This window comes from Phragmites australis, chromosome 14 (genome assembly GCF_958298935.1).
Source record: "Phragmites australis chromosome 14, lpPhrAust1.1, whole genome shotgun sequence".
Taxonomy (NCBI): Eukaryota; Viridiplantae; Streptophyta; class Magnoliopsida; order Poales; family Poaceae; genus Phragmites; species Phragmites australis.
The window spans coordinates 23,430,076-23,450,047 of NC_084934.1; the positions used below are offsets into that span (position 1 = coordinate 23,430,076).

General features: G+C 43.9%; 1 protein-coding gene across 1 annotated transcript; it reads right to left on the reverse strand.

Annotated features, from left to right (window-relative positions):
- Window positions 1–11,071: 11,071 nt before the first annotated feature.
- On the reverse strand, window positions 11,072–12,936 carry LOC133891669 (uncharacterized). Its single transcript, XM_062332401.1, has 2 exons — window positions 12,108–12,936; window positions 11,072–11,678 (listed from the first exon to the last, which is right to left on the reverse strand). The coding sequence occupies exons 1-2, from the start codon at window positions 12,537–12,539 to the stop codon at window positions 11,313–11,315; spliced, it is 798 nt and encodes a 265-aa protein (XP_062188385.1). The 5' UTR covers window positions 12,540–12,936; the 3' UTR covers window positions 11,072–11,312.
- Window positions 12,937–19,972: the final 7,036 nt, after the last annotated feature.

Consider the following 19,972-nt stretch of genomic DNA (forward strand, 5'->3'; position numbering starts at 1 on the left):
GCTTTAACTTATTAATGACTCAACCAAGGGCTTCTATGAGCTATATCGTGCTCGAAATTCACAAGTGTGCATCGAACCAAGTCTAGACTCACTAGATCAAGCTACTACTCTTAGCCCATCTTTATAGTACGGTCAAAAAGACTAAGAAAGAAGTCATATACTGCTCTAAGTGTCTTTCATCTCCTTTGTGACACTTAGAACTAGAAGATCCTTAATTTTGATGCACAGGTCCTTTGATCATCTTTATAATCAACTTAGAAACCAAGAATACCAAATCATCATTGTGAACTAAAATTTTTTATACCCTTCAAAACACACGTGTTAGTATCCCTCTTTTTGGTGATTGATGACAACACAAAAAATAATAAAGAGATAATAATTGAAGTACACCCTATCATACTAGGTAATTGATAGCATATATCAATTAAGCAAGAGAAAACCTAGCACTATAACAATCTGTCATGCTAGAAGAATAAGAATTAAACAAGTATGAAATTTAAACACAATGTGATGACAAGCGAAACACATCAAGAGAGAGAACTAGAATAGCCTGTCATGACATCAAAAATCATAAGATCCAACAAGCCGAACCCAACTACCCAAACTCCTAAGCTCCACCTGAAATAAAAGCTCTCTAGACACTCATGCTAAGACTCTCTCTCCTAACTCCCTCTATCACAAGACTCTCTCCCCCTTTGGCATCTAAACACCAAAAAGAGAACCCTACTAAGCATCCAGGGCCTAAGGAGAAGGAGGAGTCGACACTGTCGAAGAAGGTCCCACCACGAATTGAGAAGCATCAGACTCGGAGTCGAAAGAGTCATGCTCAGCTTCAACAGCGTTAATGACAGGTGAGAGGGATCCTGATGAAGGCTGAACAGATGAAGAAGGAGCAGGAACCTCTATCGACACTGCTTCAGGATGAGGGTCGAAGCTGGAAGTATCAAAACCCTGAGCTGTTGTCTGCTAAAGAGTGGCCTCAGGCTCATCAAAAGCTGACTGTACAATAGAAGATGGCTCGACTGAGTGGTGTTGATCAGGGACGATCAGTTGCGGAGAGTCCTCGAAGCTGAGAGGCCTAGTGGTCAGAGGTGACAACAACGAAGGAAGCACTAGCCTCTTAGAAGTCCCAGCAGGTAGAGGAAGACTCTGGTAGTGAAAAGTGCTTAAAGAGAAAAGCCTGATGCCAAAGTACTTAAGAGACCATGAACACTGCCTAGGAGAGGACTCGGGGTTGGAGCTAGTGCTGGAGGTGTAGCTGGCAACTGAAGACATGTATGCTAAAGTTGGAATGAGAACATATGAGTGTTGCTCTCCCTATCTGTCTGAAGCGCTGCAAATATGGCATGCTGTTGCTGTTGGAGTGACTGCATGAGCACTGTCTGCTGCTCTTGGTGGCAAAGTATATCAGCTTGAAGCTTCTCCTGCATCTCTACCTGCACTGCCATCTGCTGCTACATCATCATCTGCTACTGCTGCCACCTCCCGTGCAACGAGATAGCACCCACGCTCGAGGATGTCTCGCTCCTAATGGGCCTGCCTTGTGTGGGTGCTGTTGTTGGAGCTAGGGACGTGGGCATGGCCTAGCGCGACATGATCTGGCCCGCTTCTTGATCGTTGAATGGAGGGACGGCGTAGCCCCGTTCAAGCCTTTTCTATGGACCGAGAAGCACAGCCTGACAAAGGCCTTTCTAGTTCAGTTTGTTGTACGTATGTCTTGTACTATATTCTTGTCTCCTTTACGTTGCTAACGAATGAAGATATTGGTACTTATTCCTTTTTTTACAGGTGGAAAACATCGACCCACAGGCTGGATCAATGCGATCATCACCGGGTATCCCCTACTACTTCAGATGTGGTCATACGAGTGCATCGCCATCGGCAAACCCATTGTCGAGCATAACATGTACCAGTTCGCTGTAGACGGTGTTGATGGCCCGACCATGGGGTCCTTGTGGTGCAAACGTAGGGTAAGTGCTATGCTACTTGGATATGTATATGTTCAGTACTTCCTTTTTTTTTCTAACTTAGTTTGGTTGCACAACTGAGTTAGTCCAGCGTGCAGACACACCACATGTACCCAGACTTTGTTCACCAGTTCGATGAGTTGACGGTGGACTATGTCCACTGGAGGCCGTACACAGAGGCCGAGGTACATCGATGCGCTCCACTAAGACTTTCGGTGCTCTGCTTATGTGATCGGGAATACTGACTCACGAATTTCACCCTCGTCTTTGACATCTACGTCGAGGAGTACTCACCGCGTCGTGTGAAGCGATAGTTTGGGAAGTTCCACGCATTTCTTGCTATAGGTGACTAGGTCGCTGCCTAACAACATACATAGGTGCATAACGTTGTAATTATATTTTCATATGACCCGCGTCTACACATGTTTTCACGTATATATGTTTTTGCAGGCTGACGTGGAGGGGGACTTATTTCATGAGTGCGTTTGCATCGCGTGTGCAGCGGTGGGTTGAAGAATGGGACCAAGCTGTCAAGCACATCAAGGACGAGGATCAGCCACACTCTGAGGAGGCGTATGCGGAGTACATCTCGTGGTTCATGCCTTGAACGCGGATCTGGGTCACGTATACACTGATCGAGCTTCCACGGCATGTGGTGGACGTACGCAACACGTACCCGATGCACTGGTACCAGACGCATTCTCTTGAGGTACTAATAACACTACGTGAGTCCTCATTTACTACAATAGTTGTAAAAAAATTGTGTAATTAAATGAAGCTTTCCTTTGCAGAGGGACATACTGCACCAGATTGATGCCTAGACACGTGCATTGAAGCTGCAGCTCAATAGCGGCGACGAGGTTCCCAGGGCCGAGATGAACGTGACATTTGGCCAGATTATCCGGAACGTGGCCAAGGTCTTCTGATCGATGAGCTGCAGTTCGTACTTGGACATTATGACGGGATCACGAGCGTCGGCTCATATCCCGACACACCCGTCCAACACGTTCACCGAGTTGCCGCACCCACCGTAACGACCGACCTTCGCTGCCAACCTGTCGAGGACGTCTTTGACCCCGACTTCCTCTTTGACCCCTACTATAGCAAGACAATCCTTCACCGGGAATAGTCACCCCCAGTACAGTGACATGTTGCCTCAGCTTTCGTTCTCCGGCGCCGGTGACCCCCGGTACTGTGTCATAACGTCTAGGCCACCCTTCACCCATGGCGGTGACTACTTCTATGCCACCAGCGGGCAATTCACCCTTCCTCCGTGGACCCAGGTCCTTCGAGTTCTCGCGTCCCCATCTCAGGTACGACACTCGCTTCATGCATAACAAATTGTTTCGTATGTCACTTTTTATCGATGCTAACATGTTTTCTTCGTCGTTCCATGTGTAGAGATCGATGATCTCGAGGATGTAGAGGCGCAGGGTAGCTACATGGAGCTGCTTAGCATGGACATGACTCAGGTCCTTGGGTACGACTTCATCTTTGGATAGAGCGATGACTTTGGTGTGTTGCATCTACCTGGTATGCCACTCCCGGGGACACAACCCTCCCAGGACGAGTACGCCACTCCACCACCTACTGGACGGCCTGAGTGGCTGATCGTTCTACTGGGCCACATGACAAACTCAACTAACCAGGTGACAGAAAGGAGGCACAGGGTCCCGAGGACAAATACGACCAGGGGCCTTGTCCCTAAGAGTGGACACAACCTGTAGGTAGCTATGCCATTATTAATTTTATGATTTTATGTTATTGTCTTTCTTAATGCTACTATTTTATTGTTACTGTCATAATAACTTTTATGCACCATGTTTTTATTTTGTGATTCTATTTGGATCATTGACTCATACAACGATCATTTCATAACAATCATAATAACCATGTCGATCGAATGAATGATGGCATATACGATACCCCTAGTGGTGTACCGGCGCTTCACCTAACATGCCTTAGGGAATGAAAAATAGTACAAGTCAAATATGAAATCAAATCCTCTACCGACAGCTAAAACACATCGATATTACTCTCAGTTATTCCTTTGACACGCCATGAGAGGCAATATATAGGATCTTATGACATTTCTGGCTCTCTTTTAGGGCAATTGTTCCTGTAGTTTCTCGATGACGACGTGAAGAAGATGGATGTATTCTTGAATTTGTGGTTCTATCCGTAGGTCAATCCAGTACTGGAACCCACAATCATATGTCTGGTAAAAATGATAGATGAGATAAGTAAATGGTGTTGAGATAATAGGAAAGAAAGTAAATATTATTTGTTCGTACTCTGAAATCTGTATAACGGAAGAATCGACGGCCTACGTCACTGAAATGCTCATAAACTTGGACTACAACATCATCTCTATGCCGACGCCAAAACAAGCAATGAAGAGCATTGTGATTTCCGTAGTAATATCTACCATCGATGTCTAAATGAGGGTGTCGAGGTGGTGAATCGATGGGCTCATTGGGAGGATGAGGATACACCATTTTCTCAATTCAATTCAAGGTCAGGAGATATGTGAGTAGAGAATCGATTTGGTTTTGTTTGTATATAAGAAGTCCCAGCAGTAATGGATAGATGTGGCAACACTGAAAAGCCTATTGCCTAGACTGCATCGGCTTATTAGGGGTAGCACCAAAAAGTCTATTCGCTAGACTGCATCAACCTATTAGGGGTACCACTGACAATTGTATAGTTTCTGAAATCTACTCTATATTAAAGTGAAAACCAACGTTAGCACGTAGGTGAAAGCATGCCAGCGGTAGGGGACAGGGTAGGGTGCTATCATGTCACACAATTAATCGTTGGCTTGCAACTTTACGCATCAAAACCATTCGCATTACGAACCGTACCACTAGTACGTGTGCTAACAGAATACAACGTTATATGATAGGGTACAGCTTATTCAATTACAAACAAAATGGTACAATGAAATATTACGTAAAGCTAAGACAGTACATCAAGATATATTGTTTCTAGTTATACTAATTGACAACACCCTCATAAACTGCAACAACAATAGTATGATACATGTAGCATACGACACATAAATGCCTTACGTGGAATACATTGGCGGTAACAAACTCAATGGTCTGCACTAGTTGAATCACCATTCCCGCGAGAGGCAACAATAACTTCTTTCTCAACTTTTACAAAATGAAATGACCACACCAAACAACAACTTCCACAGAAAATCTCTATCAAACATCAATACCATGACTTTTTTAGCTTTCATAGGAAATCCCATGCTCTAGTTCATAGCCATGCACATGCACTCAGTCCATACACCAGCCCTCAGCCACCATAAATTACCCCACCTTCAGCGATGAATAGATCACTCCTTCCTCAGCTCTCTTAACTATAATGTCTTCCTCAGAACCACCAAACCCACCCAAGAAATATTGGGGGATTTTCACCTCCATAGGGTCGAACAATCGATAGGCTTCTATTGTGACTCTTGTAGGTTTCGCGAGTCGTAGGACATCTCCTACACCTATGGCCTACGTTTCTTTATGTGTGCTAACTACCAGTATGACCTGTATCGACATGGACCGTATAAATACCCACCGATATAGCGATATAGATCACTCATGTGCCACTTTTCATACAATTTCATTCATTGTCTTATTAATCTCTGCTCTTATTTTATTTGTACAGTCTCCTCTACATATCTGTGACTTCATGGAATGACTTGACATGGAGTAAAATGAGCACCAGAAGCAGTGGGTCAACCTGAGCATGCGGTGGAGGAGGGAAGCGTATGAATGCCAGGAGTACGAGTAAAAACCAGAGGAACTACGGCTAAAGCGTCAGGAGGAAGAGCGCATAAGGAAGACAGTGGAGGAGCGCGCCACGGTTGAAGCACACGAAACAGATATAGAAAAGAAATGGGAGAGGGCCCGTTGCGCTAAGGCGGAGGGTCCTGATGCCCTGCAAAAGGGCAAATATCATAGGTGCACTTAGTAGAGAGCATCTATTTAACCCGACCTTTTTTCATTCCCTAAGGTATTTTACGTTTAGCAGCGTCACACTATTAGGTTAATCTTTACGCGTATCATACATGCTAACGTTTATTGTTGTTATCTTTTTATGGTTATAGTCTATTCGTGCAGTGATGATAAACCACATGTCTCATGTAATATTTATCAACATATGTAACATCCATGTCGAGTTATATGATAATTGTGTTTCACAACTACTATTGTTTGACAAATTAGATTTTGTATCCCAACGTTACTTCACTAAAAAATTAACTCATACACTTTTACATTAACTAAATAAAGAAATAGTGACAGAATGACATCAAGCCAAAATTAAGAATAGAATGAACCACGAATGAATGTGCAATATTTTTCAAATTGCTACACAAAAGTTATATTAAAAAATAATTATATATATGTCTATTCTGCTGTATATTAATAAAGATGTCACCCATTCAACAGACGAGACGAAGGTTTCGCCCGTTCAGCAGGCGAGATCAAATTCTCACCTACTGAACATACGAGATGTTACTTTCTCTGGTTATTTAATGCACTGAGCGTCAGAGCTTATAAGTTCTCGTCTGTTAAACAACCGACGATAGCGTACCCATACAATTTTTTTAAAACAGACATATATTTTAAAAATATTATATATATATATATAAATACATAAAAATCGCACAGAGCACATATCCGCACAGACTTTATACAATTAGCTTACCGATAACGCTCCTGTCCTCGGGCGTTCAAAGCGAGGCTTCCTTCCGACGCATGGTAGAAAGCACAGACATACACACAGACTTGCTACAATTAGTCGATCGATAATGCTACTCTTCCATGGTGTCCAAAGCGAGGCTTCCTTCCGACGTATGGCACAGAGCACAGACATCCACACAAACTTGTTTCAATTAGTCGATCGATAACGCTCCTCTCCCCGGGTGTTCGAAGCGAGGCTTCCTTCCGACGTATGGCACAGAGCACAGACATCCACACAAGCTTGTTTCAATTAGTCGATCGATAACGCTCCTCTCCCCGGGTGTTCCAAGCGAGTCTTCCTTCCGACGCATGGCTCATAGCACAGACATCCGCAGACTTGCTACAATTAGCCGGGTGACCATACTTACAGGCTGCCTTATCCACTCTCATCCCCACCCACCTTAGATCGAGCAGGTCCATTCCCTTCATCTCTCCGAGCTCCAGTCCTAGAACACATCGATCAGTTTTCTCTCACCTAGCCCTAGTCCCAGAGCAGATTGGCAAATCGACCCCCCTTCTTTCTCTAGTTCCATCCAGGCGTAAATAGAACTATCTCTCCTTCTGTATCCATTGATGATCGATAAAATTAATTATATAAATACTTATTTAAAGTAGAGATATTTAGTTATCAACTGTGTGTATCGAAGAATAGGACACGAGACTTTATACAGGCTTATATCTTTCTCGGGATAATAGCCTCGTATCTTATTGCATTTTGATTAGCCTCATATCTTATTGCATTTTGATTAATCTTAGGAAAAAAAGAACAAAGATATACTAGATCTAATTCTAAAGACCTGATGAGTGCTCTTATGTTCTAAATTCTAATGACTTATGCACTATGTGAAAAATGGACAAGGGTGACGGGCCGTCACCCTGAACGCATCACTGATGACATGTAATAAGTGACGGGTAAGGACCCATCACCAATAAGATTATTGGTGACGGGTCAAAACTTGACCTGTCACTTATTAAGGTCATTGGTGATGAATCACAATTATGACCTGTTATTATGACTTGTTTATGATCCATCACTTATGACTGATATATGGTTTTCGCGATTTTTAATACGAAAAAAAGTAAAAAAAAAAATACTTTCACCCAAGTCAATCCAACTCAGGTCTATCACCACTCGCCATATGTCTCTACCTATTTTTCAGGCTGTTTTTAGAATGTATGTTTCGTGGGAATCGAACTCGCGACGGCCCCTCGCGCGCGTAGCTGCCTAACCACCTCAACCTCGCGTGCGTCCTAAAGGGACTCGGATAAAAGATCATTTTAACTATTTTACCGAAGGTCATAAGTGACGGTTCACAACTTATAAATCATAAGTGACAGGTTACAGTTATGACCCATCACCAATGTTAATTTTATAATAGATATAAAAACCAGTTGACCTTTTCTATTCAATTGTTGCTTTCACAATCAATCACTAACCGCATTCTTGTAATTCATGTGCGGTTGGCAGGTCTTGATTGCCCAAGACCCCAGCAAGAATAACTAGTATAGCAACTATATTTCAATTCATCCTTTTCTTCCTTTCCTAAATATGTGACTGATACCAATCCCTATGTTGTACACTCTTCCACTAACTAGATAGAAAAATTACTAGATAGTATTGGACTTACTTCGCTTCGCTCGGAGTACCTTCGGTTAAATGGCTATAACTTTTGCATACGAACTCCGATTTTAACGTTTTTAACTCTACGGACATCTACATAAAAAGTTACATCCGTTTCTCCCCGATCTTGTCAGGTTCAGCGAACGAGGCCTAAAACGGCTTGGAAGATTGAGTTCTCGCCTCCAGAAGTTTTTGCATCATTTTCAGAACGAGTGTTTGTGTCCATAGTCGTTACCCCTTACATCAAACTTGAGTATAAATATACAATGGTTTATATTGTTAGTGCTTCTAAAGTGAGAAAAAATAAGAGAAAAATAAAATAAAAATAAAAAAATTACAATGTTTGGATCATTTTCTGTATTTCTGAATAACGTCATTAGTGACGGGTCATAACTTGACCCGTCACTTATGACAGATCTATGAGATCCATCACCGATGAGTTAGTCATTGGTGACGCCAATGACTAGCCTACGATGACCTGTGAGTGATGAGTCGTCATTGATGACGGGTCAAGTTTTTACCCGTTACCAATGACTAGCATTAGTGACGGGTCACAACTATGACCCATCACTTTACGACCCGTCACTTATGTAGTATCTACTTTATCTGTTTTTCACATAGTGATGTTATAACTATTATTTTTAATGTTGTAACAGATATTTTAACATATTACAACTTGCAACATAGAACAGATCCTCCATAACAAACAAAAAGTCATGTTGCAACAAGCGAAAAAGCAGGTTGCAACATACAAATCCATTTGGCACAACATCATCGATATGTAACACCATGATCATCAGATCAGTTCTTTCCTGTACTAGTCTTGCTTGCCTCAAGCAAGGAATGGCGAGGAGGAGCGGAGCAACACTAGGGGTTGTTGTTGAGAAAAAATGGATCAGCATCCTTTCTTACGAGCGCCTCTACCTGTCACCACACATATGTTGAGTAGGTCACTCATATCTTTATGGGCATTCTCGCTGCTTGGAACAGTAGTTGCAACATTGTTGTATTTTTTTTTACAATGTTGCAACTACTATTAATGGATGTTGCATCACATTTAAACCGTGTATTTGGGATTTCTAAACTGTTTTAAAGCAATAAATAAGATCTATACTCGTGGTTTCGTCAAATTTCATTGAAAAGAAGGTATTTCTTGATCCATTCTTGACATTTTAGTGTCTTCCTTTCATTTTTTACACGTGATAATTTCAAATGTTGCACAAGTCATGCATCGATGTTGCAACGGTTCTTATAATTGTTCTCTAGATCTCACGATTTTGAAGCAGTAATTTGAATAAGTTGCAACATTTTTGTTTTGCTTCGTTTTGCTTTGGGGGTTGAGTTCATCGTTGATACCCTGTGAGTTCGTGGGCGAGCGCTTGTTTGATGAGGAAAAAGAAGAATCACTAATGTTGCGGGAAACAACGGAGGCTGTTGCAGTGAGATTTTTTTTTTAAGTCGATCGGACGCCTAGAAAGCCTAGGGGGTTAGCGTTGGGATCAGGCTATCTCCAGTAGATACTTATAAATTTACCATCTATAATACTTATTATAGTATCATCTAACATAATTACAGTATATTTTATTTTTTCATCTCCAATAGCTACTATATTTCTTACATTCTATTACTCTTCTCCTCTCTCCAAACTCACTGTCACCCACTCACCAAAGTGATGCCGCTCCTCCGGACGATCGGCAAAGTTGCCGTTCCCATGTGGTACAGTAATGAACGTCCGCATCACTGTAGCACTGAAACGGGCTCCGCTGGACCACGTTGCAGGCTGTTCGAGCAACTAAATTGCTAGCACAATGATACAAGCGGCCGTTTGCCGGCTCCGCTGGAGCTGGCATCAGAAGTTTCAGCGCTACCTTAGCCGATGCATGCATCAGCGTAACGGCTGGGTAAGAGCATCTCAAATTTGACTCTCTATATTTTTATTTAGCTATCCACTCTATAATATTTTATCCCTATATTTCTATACATTTCAACAGACTAGCTAAATACCACTCTTCATATTTTATATACATATATTTTATTTGTACCCAATTTATTTGTAATGGCTATTTATAATAGCTATAATTTCAACAGTTAAAGTGCAAGCAGTAGCAGCAATACTAAACACTAAAATTTCATATATAACTTAGGGTTGTCAATCATTTTAGAAATTAGTATATTAGTTTAGATGAATATTCATGAATTTTTTCTGATTTTTAGGAATTAAATTTATGCCCTAAAAATTCAAGTGAAATACAAAAGCAGTCAAATTTAGAGAATTTTTATTTAAAATTTGTAAGATGTTTTTAGTTGAAACTAGTTAAAATAGGTTCTCTGTTATTTGCTTATGAGCACAGAAATCAGTGTGATTTTAGGAACTTCATAAGTTCAGCTTTTGAATTTATAAAAGATGAGAAAATGAATGAATTTTTGAAGCATTCGGTAACTTGCTGAATTTATAGAAGAGGAGAAAAGGAATGAATTTTTAAAGCATTTGCAACTTGCTTTCTCTCGTCTCATCTCTCTCCTCTCACCGACGTGCACACGAGCCGAGCAACACGTGGCCGAGATGGCGAGGCGAGAGCCCGCTACATTTGGCCAGATGAGCACGAGATATGGCGAGTGAACAGTGATAACGATGCTACTGGAGCGACTTTTCTCGAGATGGCGAGTCGATTGGCGATGGCGAGCCGATTGCCGAGGCCGCTGGAGATGCTCTAAGCAAAGCTCACGAACAGAACTACAAAACAGTCTCTCTCATACAGAAGCGGAACGTCCATACCAACATGCAGAAAAGATTAAAAAAAAAAATCCAGGTTCCCGTGCACCCGCACTCCACTACAGTAATCTCCTACTGCTACATTACACACGCCAATCAAACTCTACGTACAAAGAATATCACACGCACGCACCCCAGCACGATACAAACGGAGCGCACTCTCGGAAGAGAAGGTGAGACGGACACAACGCCTCACGTACGGCTCACACGTTGTCGGGCAGGTCGAAGTGCTGGACGCCGAGCACCTGCAGCGCGGCGTTCTGGACGAAGAGCGCGAGGCCGCACCTGGTGGCGCGGAACCCGTCCCAGAGCGGGAACTGCACGGTCCCGGACACGGTCTTCCTCGCCGAGGCGCCCTCGCGCACGGCCGCCACCTTCTCCAGCCGCCGCACCACGTGGTCGTTCAGCAGCGACTTGCCCTTGTTCTCGCCGCGCCCGCAGTCGGTCACCAGGCCGTTCTCGTACAGCGCCACCAGCACGCTCGCGCCGCCTGGTCCCTCCACCCGGCTGCGCAGGGAGCCGGTGAAGGACGCCTGCAGCGTCGTCGGGTTCGGCCTCTGGAACGTCACCTGCGGATCGGATCAGATATATCGTGATGAATCATGAGCTGGTGACGTGGTAACGACTTTGCATACACGATCGTTTCACGGACACGTTACTCGGGGCATCAAAACGACAACCCATCTACATAATTCGAATCAATTAGTGTAGTGACCTGCACGTAGTCAGTTAGTTGACAGGTTAATTCTGTTTAGCTTCTAAAATAAACTAGCACGGTAATTTTCTACTCTGCTAGACATGATGCGACTACTTGCCAGTGGTAGATCTGAATTGTTGATATGTGATCCGGCATAAGCACAATGCCTGATTAGGTACTCTGCTTCAACGGATCATGCTTACAAAATTTGCAGATCACCTTACTGAATATTCTGCACCGATCGATCTGTAATCGTGCGCATGGCGACAAGACTGGATCCAGGACGTGCTGCGCGGCGTACCTTCATGGCGGGGGCGGGGTACCGCGGCGCGTCGCGGACGGCCTGCGCGAGCGCGTCCTGCTCGGTGCCGACGCAGTGCGCGCGGCCCTGCACGACGACCTGCGGCGTGAAGAGCGTGTCGAGGCGGAGCGCCTCCACGTAGGCCTTCTGGCGCACGGTCCAGGCGCTGGACGCAAAGGGGTCCTTCCACCCGCGGTAGTCCCAGTAATCGACGTGGAAGCCCAGCACCACCACCGCGCCCTCGCCGGTGGAGTCCTGCGCAAGCCGCGCCGCCACGGCGTCCGCCTCGGGCGACGTCGCGCACCCCTGCGACGAGAACAGCTCCACCAGCACCGGGCCCGGCGCTGCCTGCTGCTGGTCCTCCGCCGCCTCGTCCGGCGCCGAGGCCGTCGCACCGCCCCTGCGGCGGAAGCACGCCAGCAGCTGCGCCATTGCTAGCTACAGGCTAAGCACTTTCTGCCGAGGAACTTGGCGGTGAAGGGAATGATGGGTCAAGCTAGCGAGGAACGCGCGCGTTGGTGTGTGGCGGGCAAGGTAAGTAGGCAAGGGTGGTGTGGTAGCGGTTGGGTGGTTGGAAGGGAGAGGAGAGATGCAATGTAACGTGGCGGTGGCGACGGCAACAGGATACCAGCCTGTAACAGTGGGACAGTACGCAAATCCTCTTCAATCTTCAACTGCTGGGCTAAGTTGTAGTCTGTCTTCCACTCTTCTTTCCCACTCCTTTTTTAATAATATAAAAATAGTTTCGGACCTTTGCACCAGGTCTAGCAATTTAATAATGGACATATATAGCTAAAAAAATTATTCGATAACTAAGTTATGTTATATATTTTGGCATCTAGAGTTAATTAGGCTTTTAAAAAAAATTAGATATATATCTGTACACCCTCATCCTAACGTGTGCCTGCCACTGCTATGCCATACAAAATTCCTTCTTGTTCCTGGCCATGTGTGTACGCGTCTCCAAATCTCGGGCCCCTTCTGTTTCCATCTACCTTTTCTGCTCGCTTTGAGTTCCTTTATCAAGTTTCCTCGGTTCAGTGCGATCTGTATGGCGCCCCGTAAATGCATTATTTCACGCGCATGCATGTTCTTTGGCGAGAGAACGCACTTTTGCTTTCATGATCGATGCTTTCCTTGCCTTGGTCCGGTGTATTATGCGGGCGCGACGGCGGTGTCGGCGAGTGGTCGGATCCGCGTACGCGCGCAGCGCCCGGGGCTGCATTATTTGTTTAAGCCAGAAACAGCCAGGCCACGTTGCGTCGTTCATTTGCTGTTACTCACGCCACTAGATTACAGAAGCGTGCTGCGCCGTGATGTGTATATGCCGCGTCGGTCTCTGGAGCACTTGGACTGCCCTACACGCGGTGCGGTTTGTGTCTTCGCTGCTAGTTGGCGCCTTCAATCCTTCGAGATCGTCACGTTGCAGCCCGTGGAGTTTTGGGATGAGCGCGTCCCATGGCTGGCTTTCAGGGTCTGTTTGGTCTGTGACACCAATAAGCCAAATTAAATTCTGGTTATGTCGTTCGAAACTAAAATTTGATCGCGTCCGAATTTTTTTAGCTGTGTCCATCTATAGTCAATTAACAGTAATGATGAGTTTTAGTGACCGACTTGATCACTCACGTTTTGATCGGACTATCAAATTTTAGCTTAGTCACGGAACAGACGACTATTTTTTTTAACTAAATTTTGATATTGCTATGATCGCATCCTAATTTTTTAGCTGTGTCCATCTATATTTAGCTTGACACTCACAACCTGTAACCAAACAGCCCCTTCGCACAAGGAAACCGATGCGTGCGGAGACGGCGATCAATTTTGCGTGCGGTGGCGAGAGCGGCCGTGCACCGGATGGTACACAGACGTCCTACCTGATCATCGCCGTCGGTCTCCCTTGGGAGAAATTCTGTCGGCGTACCTGGCAAGAACCTGACTTGTGGGCTGGCACCATCATCCCACTTTTGAGGAGAGACCCTGTACAGATCCGTCAGCCCACCAGGGGGGCTTGAGCATGATTGTGGGCATTGCCGAATCTGCTTTTCTTATTTCTCTTTGTTTCTTAACGGGAAAAGTTTTCTTACTTCCTTTATTTCTTTAGCAGGCACAGTTTCAACAATACGATTTTTTAATATTTTCAACAAATCTATTCATACTCATTCAATACTTCAAAAGACTAGAGTCAATAATATTTGAAACCTAAAAGACATAATTCAACATCTTTATAAGGTCATGTTCAACAATTTTCATATCTAATTCAACAATTAGGAAAGTCGTGTTCAACATTTTTATATGTAATTTTTTATTTATATATTTAAAAAATTTAAATAGTAGATTTATTTTTTCAGTTTAAAAAAATCTTAAACAAATAAAATATATTCAATATGGATCTCATTTGATTGAACAAACTGTAAACAAAATCTTGGTTGAAGATGTTTTCAAAACAGATCACGATTCAAAAGAAAAATGTGTTTGAAAATTGAAATTCAAAAACGCACTTTCCACCTGGGATGTCATATGCATAGGGAACCGAAAGAAGATTACTAGTACTGCAGCCCATCAACCCACCAAAATAGGCTTAAGTCAGCCCATGGAGCGGGAGAGGTCAGCTTAGCTTGTAGTTTAGGTTTATTTTTTTATTTTTCTTATCTTTTTCTTCAAATTTAGGTGATTAATCACCATGAACACACCCGTGGCTACCGCCCCAAGCTGACAAAGCCCTACACCAGAGCCAAGCACACCGCTGCCCACCCCATGGCCTCCCTCTCTTTCCCCCTCTCTCTCTTCTCTCTGTGTGCACAAGGAGGATGAAAGGCAAATTTGGCATCGACAGCTTCTCGCCTAACGCTGCCAGTATATGCAGGCAACATATCTTCGCCATCACTATGGATGGCTCCGTCTCGAGCACCACCACTGAGCTCCGACTCCAAGGTCGAGGAAGGAAAGAGCAAGAGCAAGAGAAGAAGCACGACAAGAAGAGGAGGATCAACTGGGGTTTAGAGGATAGCATGTGGAGCTCATATTTTTTCCTCTTTTACCCTATTTAGTTTGCTGAGTGGTTGCCACATAACGTCCCCATCAATGTCCACATGGTAAAACCATTGATACATCAGTGCCACCTTAGAGGAAAAACCACCTTTTGATGAGCCAAGGGTTAATTTTCATGGTTTTAATAGTTGAGGGGGTCCGAGTATCTACTTTTCCAGTTGTGGGAGAAAAATGGACTAGGTCGAGAGTTGAGGGGGGTCAAATAGACTTCTTCAATTGCCTTTTGAGTGGACTATGTACCGACTATCAAGGGTTTGCGGTAGTGGTACACTAGGAAGCATGCCTATTGAACCAAATCCAATAACGTTTTGGATTCATGGTAGGCCTGTGTAGACCAGGCCTTTTATTCCATAAAAAAGTGGCCTATTGAGGCTGATGCAGATGAGCCCACAATAAGAGTCCAACAAATCCAACAAGAGGAGTTCAAATGAATGGGGAATAAGTTTATTTGACCTCCCACAACTTTCTTGAAGAAGTTTTGGGGCACAGTGGGGGACCGTGTGAAGCAAGCGGTGATGGTCGTGCTTAATGGTGGTAGACCAGCAGGAAGGAACAAAATGACAATGGTTATGATCCTGAAGGTAAAAGATCCTCAACGACTAAAAGATATGCATCCAATTAGTCTTTGCAATGTGTTGTATAAGATCATCTCCAAGGTTTTGGCCAATCGGCTGAATGTTTTCTTGAATGATATCATTTCACCAAACCAAAGTGCTTTCGTCCTAGGAAGATTGATAACAGACAATGCACTTTGTGGCATATGAGATGACACATTTTTTGCAAAATAAGAGGAGAGGGAAGGAAGGATATCTTGCATTAAAACTTGATACGAGCAAAGCATATGATAGAGTGGAGTGGGATTTTATTGAGGCAATGTTGCCACGGTTGGGTTTCAATCAAAGTTTGGTTGATCTTCTCATGAATTGTGTACGATTGGTCAGATATCATATAAAGGTAAATGGTAAATTAACTGAGGAGATCATTCCACAAAGAGGTTTGTGCCAAGGAGATCCGCTATATCCATACTTATTCTTGATCTATGCTAAAGGTTTCTCTAGCTTGTTACATCACACAGATGCTAATAATATGGTTCAAGGAATACACATTTGTCAAGGAGCACCGAGTGTGTCCCCTCTTTTATTTGCTGATGATCCCTCACCCTGATAAAATCAATAGAGAAAAATTCCATGCATTTGCAATAGATTTTGGAGGTATATGATAAGTGTTCAGGACAGAAAATTAATAAGGAGAAATTTGCTATTATTTTTAGCAAAGATACTAGGGAATCTTAGTGGCGGGGAGTCAAACATGGTCTACAACTACATGCTAAAGTGTCCAATGAGAAATACCTTGGTTTGCTAGATTATATCAGCAATTCCAAATCAGAAGCTTTTTAATACATCAGGGATCAAATTTGGAACCAAATTCAGGGATGGAAGGAGAAATTATTGTCAAAAGCTGGTAAGTAGATTCTTATAAAAGTTGTAGCCCAAGTTATACCCACATATGCAATGGCATGCTTTGACCTCACGAAAAGATTTTGTAATCAAGTGAGCTCAATGATTTGCTGGTACTAGTGGAGTTAACAAAATAAGGATAAAATACATTGGCTATCATGGGAACAAAAGAAGGATGGTGGTTTTGGTTTTTGGGAACTTTATGCCTTTAATCAAGCAATGCTAGCTAATCAGAGATGGCTCCTAATTCAAACACTAGATTTTCTTTGTGCACAAGTGCTTAGGGCTCGTTACTATCCGAATGTGAATGCCTTACTGTGCGGAGCATGGATGATATGTCCTACATGGCAAGGAAATTGACAATTTGTAAGCAAGGCCGGGAAGTCATCTATCCTATGAACATAACCAAACTTTACCAGATACACATTATTTCTTGTTCTTTTTAAGAAAAATCCCCAGTCTGTAAAGAAACTCATTCTTTTTACGGTAATGCTCCTCATCTTACGTCTGATATAGGGAAAGATTGGACGCTAGCTCTTGAGTGCAGGCCCACCTTAAGTGAAGGAAAACGCTCACAAGTTTGCATCATCCGTCAACGTGAAATATCACACATGCTCGCTCGCCTACTCATGGTCTCGCTCGCGGATCGCACGATCAGCACACTCATCCGCTCGCATGTTCACTCGACATGCGTCTACGTTTCCAGAGCCTCTCGCATATCTTTGTTGGTGATGTTGTAGGAATGTATTTTTTTGTTGCAGTATATGTTTTAATTTGTCGCAACAATAGTTCCTCCTGAGCGTGGGTGATGACGAAGGTCTAACGGTGCGGTGCCATTGCAACGGTGCTGCCCGTCGGGTGATCTAGACCAAAACTTCCAACTAGGGAGGCCGAAACTTCCGGTTCTTCCAGGGAGTTTTTAGTTTGATTTATACATGGGGTGCTCGGTGTTTGGCATGACAATTTTTCGTATCATCACAATCCCTAGGTGTCCGGTGGCTTCATCCGTGGATTTGGTAAGGTGGCCGATCTCTGCCAAGAAAAATTTGTAGGAGCAAGATGCAATGAGCTCGAGGTCGTGGTCGTGGGATCGATCCCGGAGCATCCCTATGGCTTCTCATGTGCCACGTTCTGAGTAGGCATAGTGCAACAATGTTTTCGACTTGTTCTAATAGGTGTTTGATATTTGAGCATTCTCTTTCAGATCTGTATGTTGTAGATGCTGCTTGATGCAGATGTTTTACCTTCTGTTCTTAGATGATGCAAGTACTATTTTCTAATGTTGTCAGTTATGTTTTGAAATATTGTAATATTGCATAATCCTAAATTTGTTTATTTGAGATCTATGAACTATATTTTAATATGTTACACCAGTGTTACTTGTATGTTTCATTAGTTATTCTGAAAGTTGCAGCAATGTTTTCTATTTGTTGCAATCTCTTTTGTTTTTGGCACTTGTTGCACTAAGCTTTTTAGTATGTTGCAAGAACCATTTGTTTTTTTGTTGTACTGTCAAATGTTGTTGTTTTAGTGTCCTCTATTTGAGATCATTCGCATATATCAGCCGTTAGCAATGAACTTTTGATTTTGTTCACATTTTGCTGCAATTTTTGCAACGGGGTGATCTAGGATGTCAATCTTACCGTGGGTGTTGCAATTTTTACTATTGGTTTTGTTGCCTCGTGAGAAAAAAGACAGATCGGGATGAATGTTGTGTGAATCATTTTTATATGTTGCAGTGAGAGATTTTTATCATGATCGGAAAATACAAAGGCTATCAATACAGCTTAATCAAATAGTAGAATATACGTCCGATGCTAACATCTGGCGGGACGTCCGGAGGCTGGCAGGCCCCTTCTTTTTACAGAGATGCGCATTCTTCCACTCCGTTTTAGCGGGAGTCGCTGGCTGCTGCTGACGCATGCGTATGTGCAGAGGCCACAGCCTGCGCGGCGAGGTCTACTCCAGGCCAAGAAACCAACCACCGCGTCAGCCACATCGGCCCCAGCGTACGTCCAGCGTTCGCCTCGTCCGCACCGCGTGTGCGAAGCAGCGTGGCAGCCGCCCATGTCATCGGCTCGGCACCCCGGTCGCCGGTCGCCGCCGCCGAACCCCCTACTGAATCTATTCCCATGTGCTGGATGAGTCACCAGGTCCCTGACTTCTTCGGCTCGAAAAAAACACCGAAAACACGGCGGGCCTCTCTGCCTTTCCAACTTTCAATTTATGCCTACGCCATCCTCGCATAGCCAACTTTTTCGCCTGGTTGAGTTGGATCGGGCCCAGCCACGCCTGCAGGTTCAGACGTTGCAAGTGGTGACCTGCTTACGCTCAAAGCCTTTCGCGGCCTTTACCTTGAAGCTGTGCCAGAGGGGTTGGTGACCCGTGCTTGCGTACATGCGTTGTTGCTGCTGTCCTACGTTGCCGGGAAGCTCAAGCTCCAGCCAACGCACGTAGCCAAAAGAAAAGGGTGCGATTGTTTGTCCGAATTTTTTCCTGTCTGTCCTAATAGGTACGTATAATTTTGATAAGAGGTCTTTTTAGTTGTTTGTATTTATTATTATAGTCTGGTTCGATATATACAAATATAAGATCTTATTCTGATTTATGAGTGAAGCTCGATGCAGGTGAATCTATTATCAATACCATAAAATTATCTCATGTAAGTAATCAATTATAATATTAACTCTTATCTGCTACGTAATCTAAAATTCGGTCAACTAAATATAAATTTAACTTAGTCTATTCAGACAGATAAAACCAAATAAATATTTTTCTTTTCAGCATATATGACTCGATTTAAATTGCTTTCACTTAGACAGGTTATACGGTGCAGGAACCAAACACACCTAAAATAGTCGATCGATCCGCCGCCGGCATCATCACCTCCTCGGCGTCTCCATTTCACTACAGGATTCTGGCAGCAGGCTTTCTTTGCTCCGCTCCGTTGAAAACCAAAACACGAGGGCGGGCGGTCAAACGCGTGTACAATCAGCGCTGACAAAGATAGGCTCGGTGCCTTGTAAAGTGACGCATTAGTGTGTGGATCAACCCCAAGATCGTGAACGCGCGGTCGGCGCGCGGCTCCGAATCGAATCCTGTTACGTGTGTCATCGGATCTTCCCCTTCCCCATCCAGTGGGAGTAGGTCGGCCGGGAGCTCTCGCTTTACACGTCCGCCGAGAGAGAAAACAAACAGGGGTTATCCACAAATTTATCCGGATCACATTGCGTAATCCGCAGGAACGAGCCAACGACCACCTTTTAGCTAGGCTAGGCGTGGATTAGTTAGTCCACGGGATGATGGCAGGTTCGCATCACGAACTCGTGACCGCACAGGGCAGCCACTGGTACGTCGTGG

Excerpts from the sequence above, each read along its gene's own strand:
- LOC133891669 (XM_062332401.1), bottom strand. The coding sequence starts at position 12,539 with ATGGCGCAGCTGCTGGCGTGCTTCCGCCGCAGGGGCGGTGCGACGGCC. Across the intron at positions 11,679-12,107 it reads ACCCCGCCCCCGCCATGAAG|GTGACGTTCCAGAGGCCGAA; the intron begins GTACGCCGCGCA and ends TCCGATCCGCAG.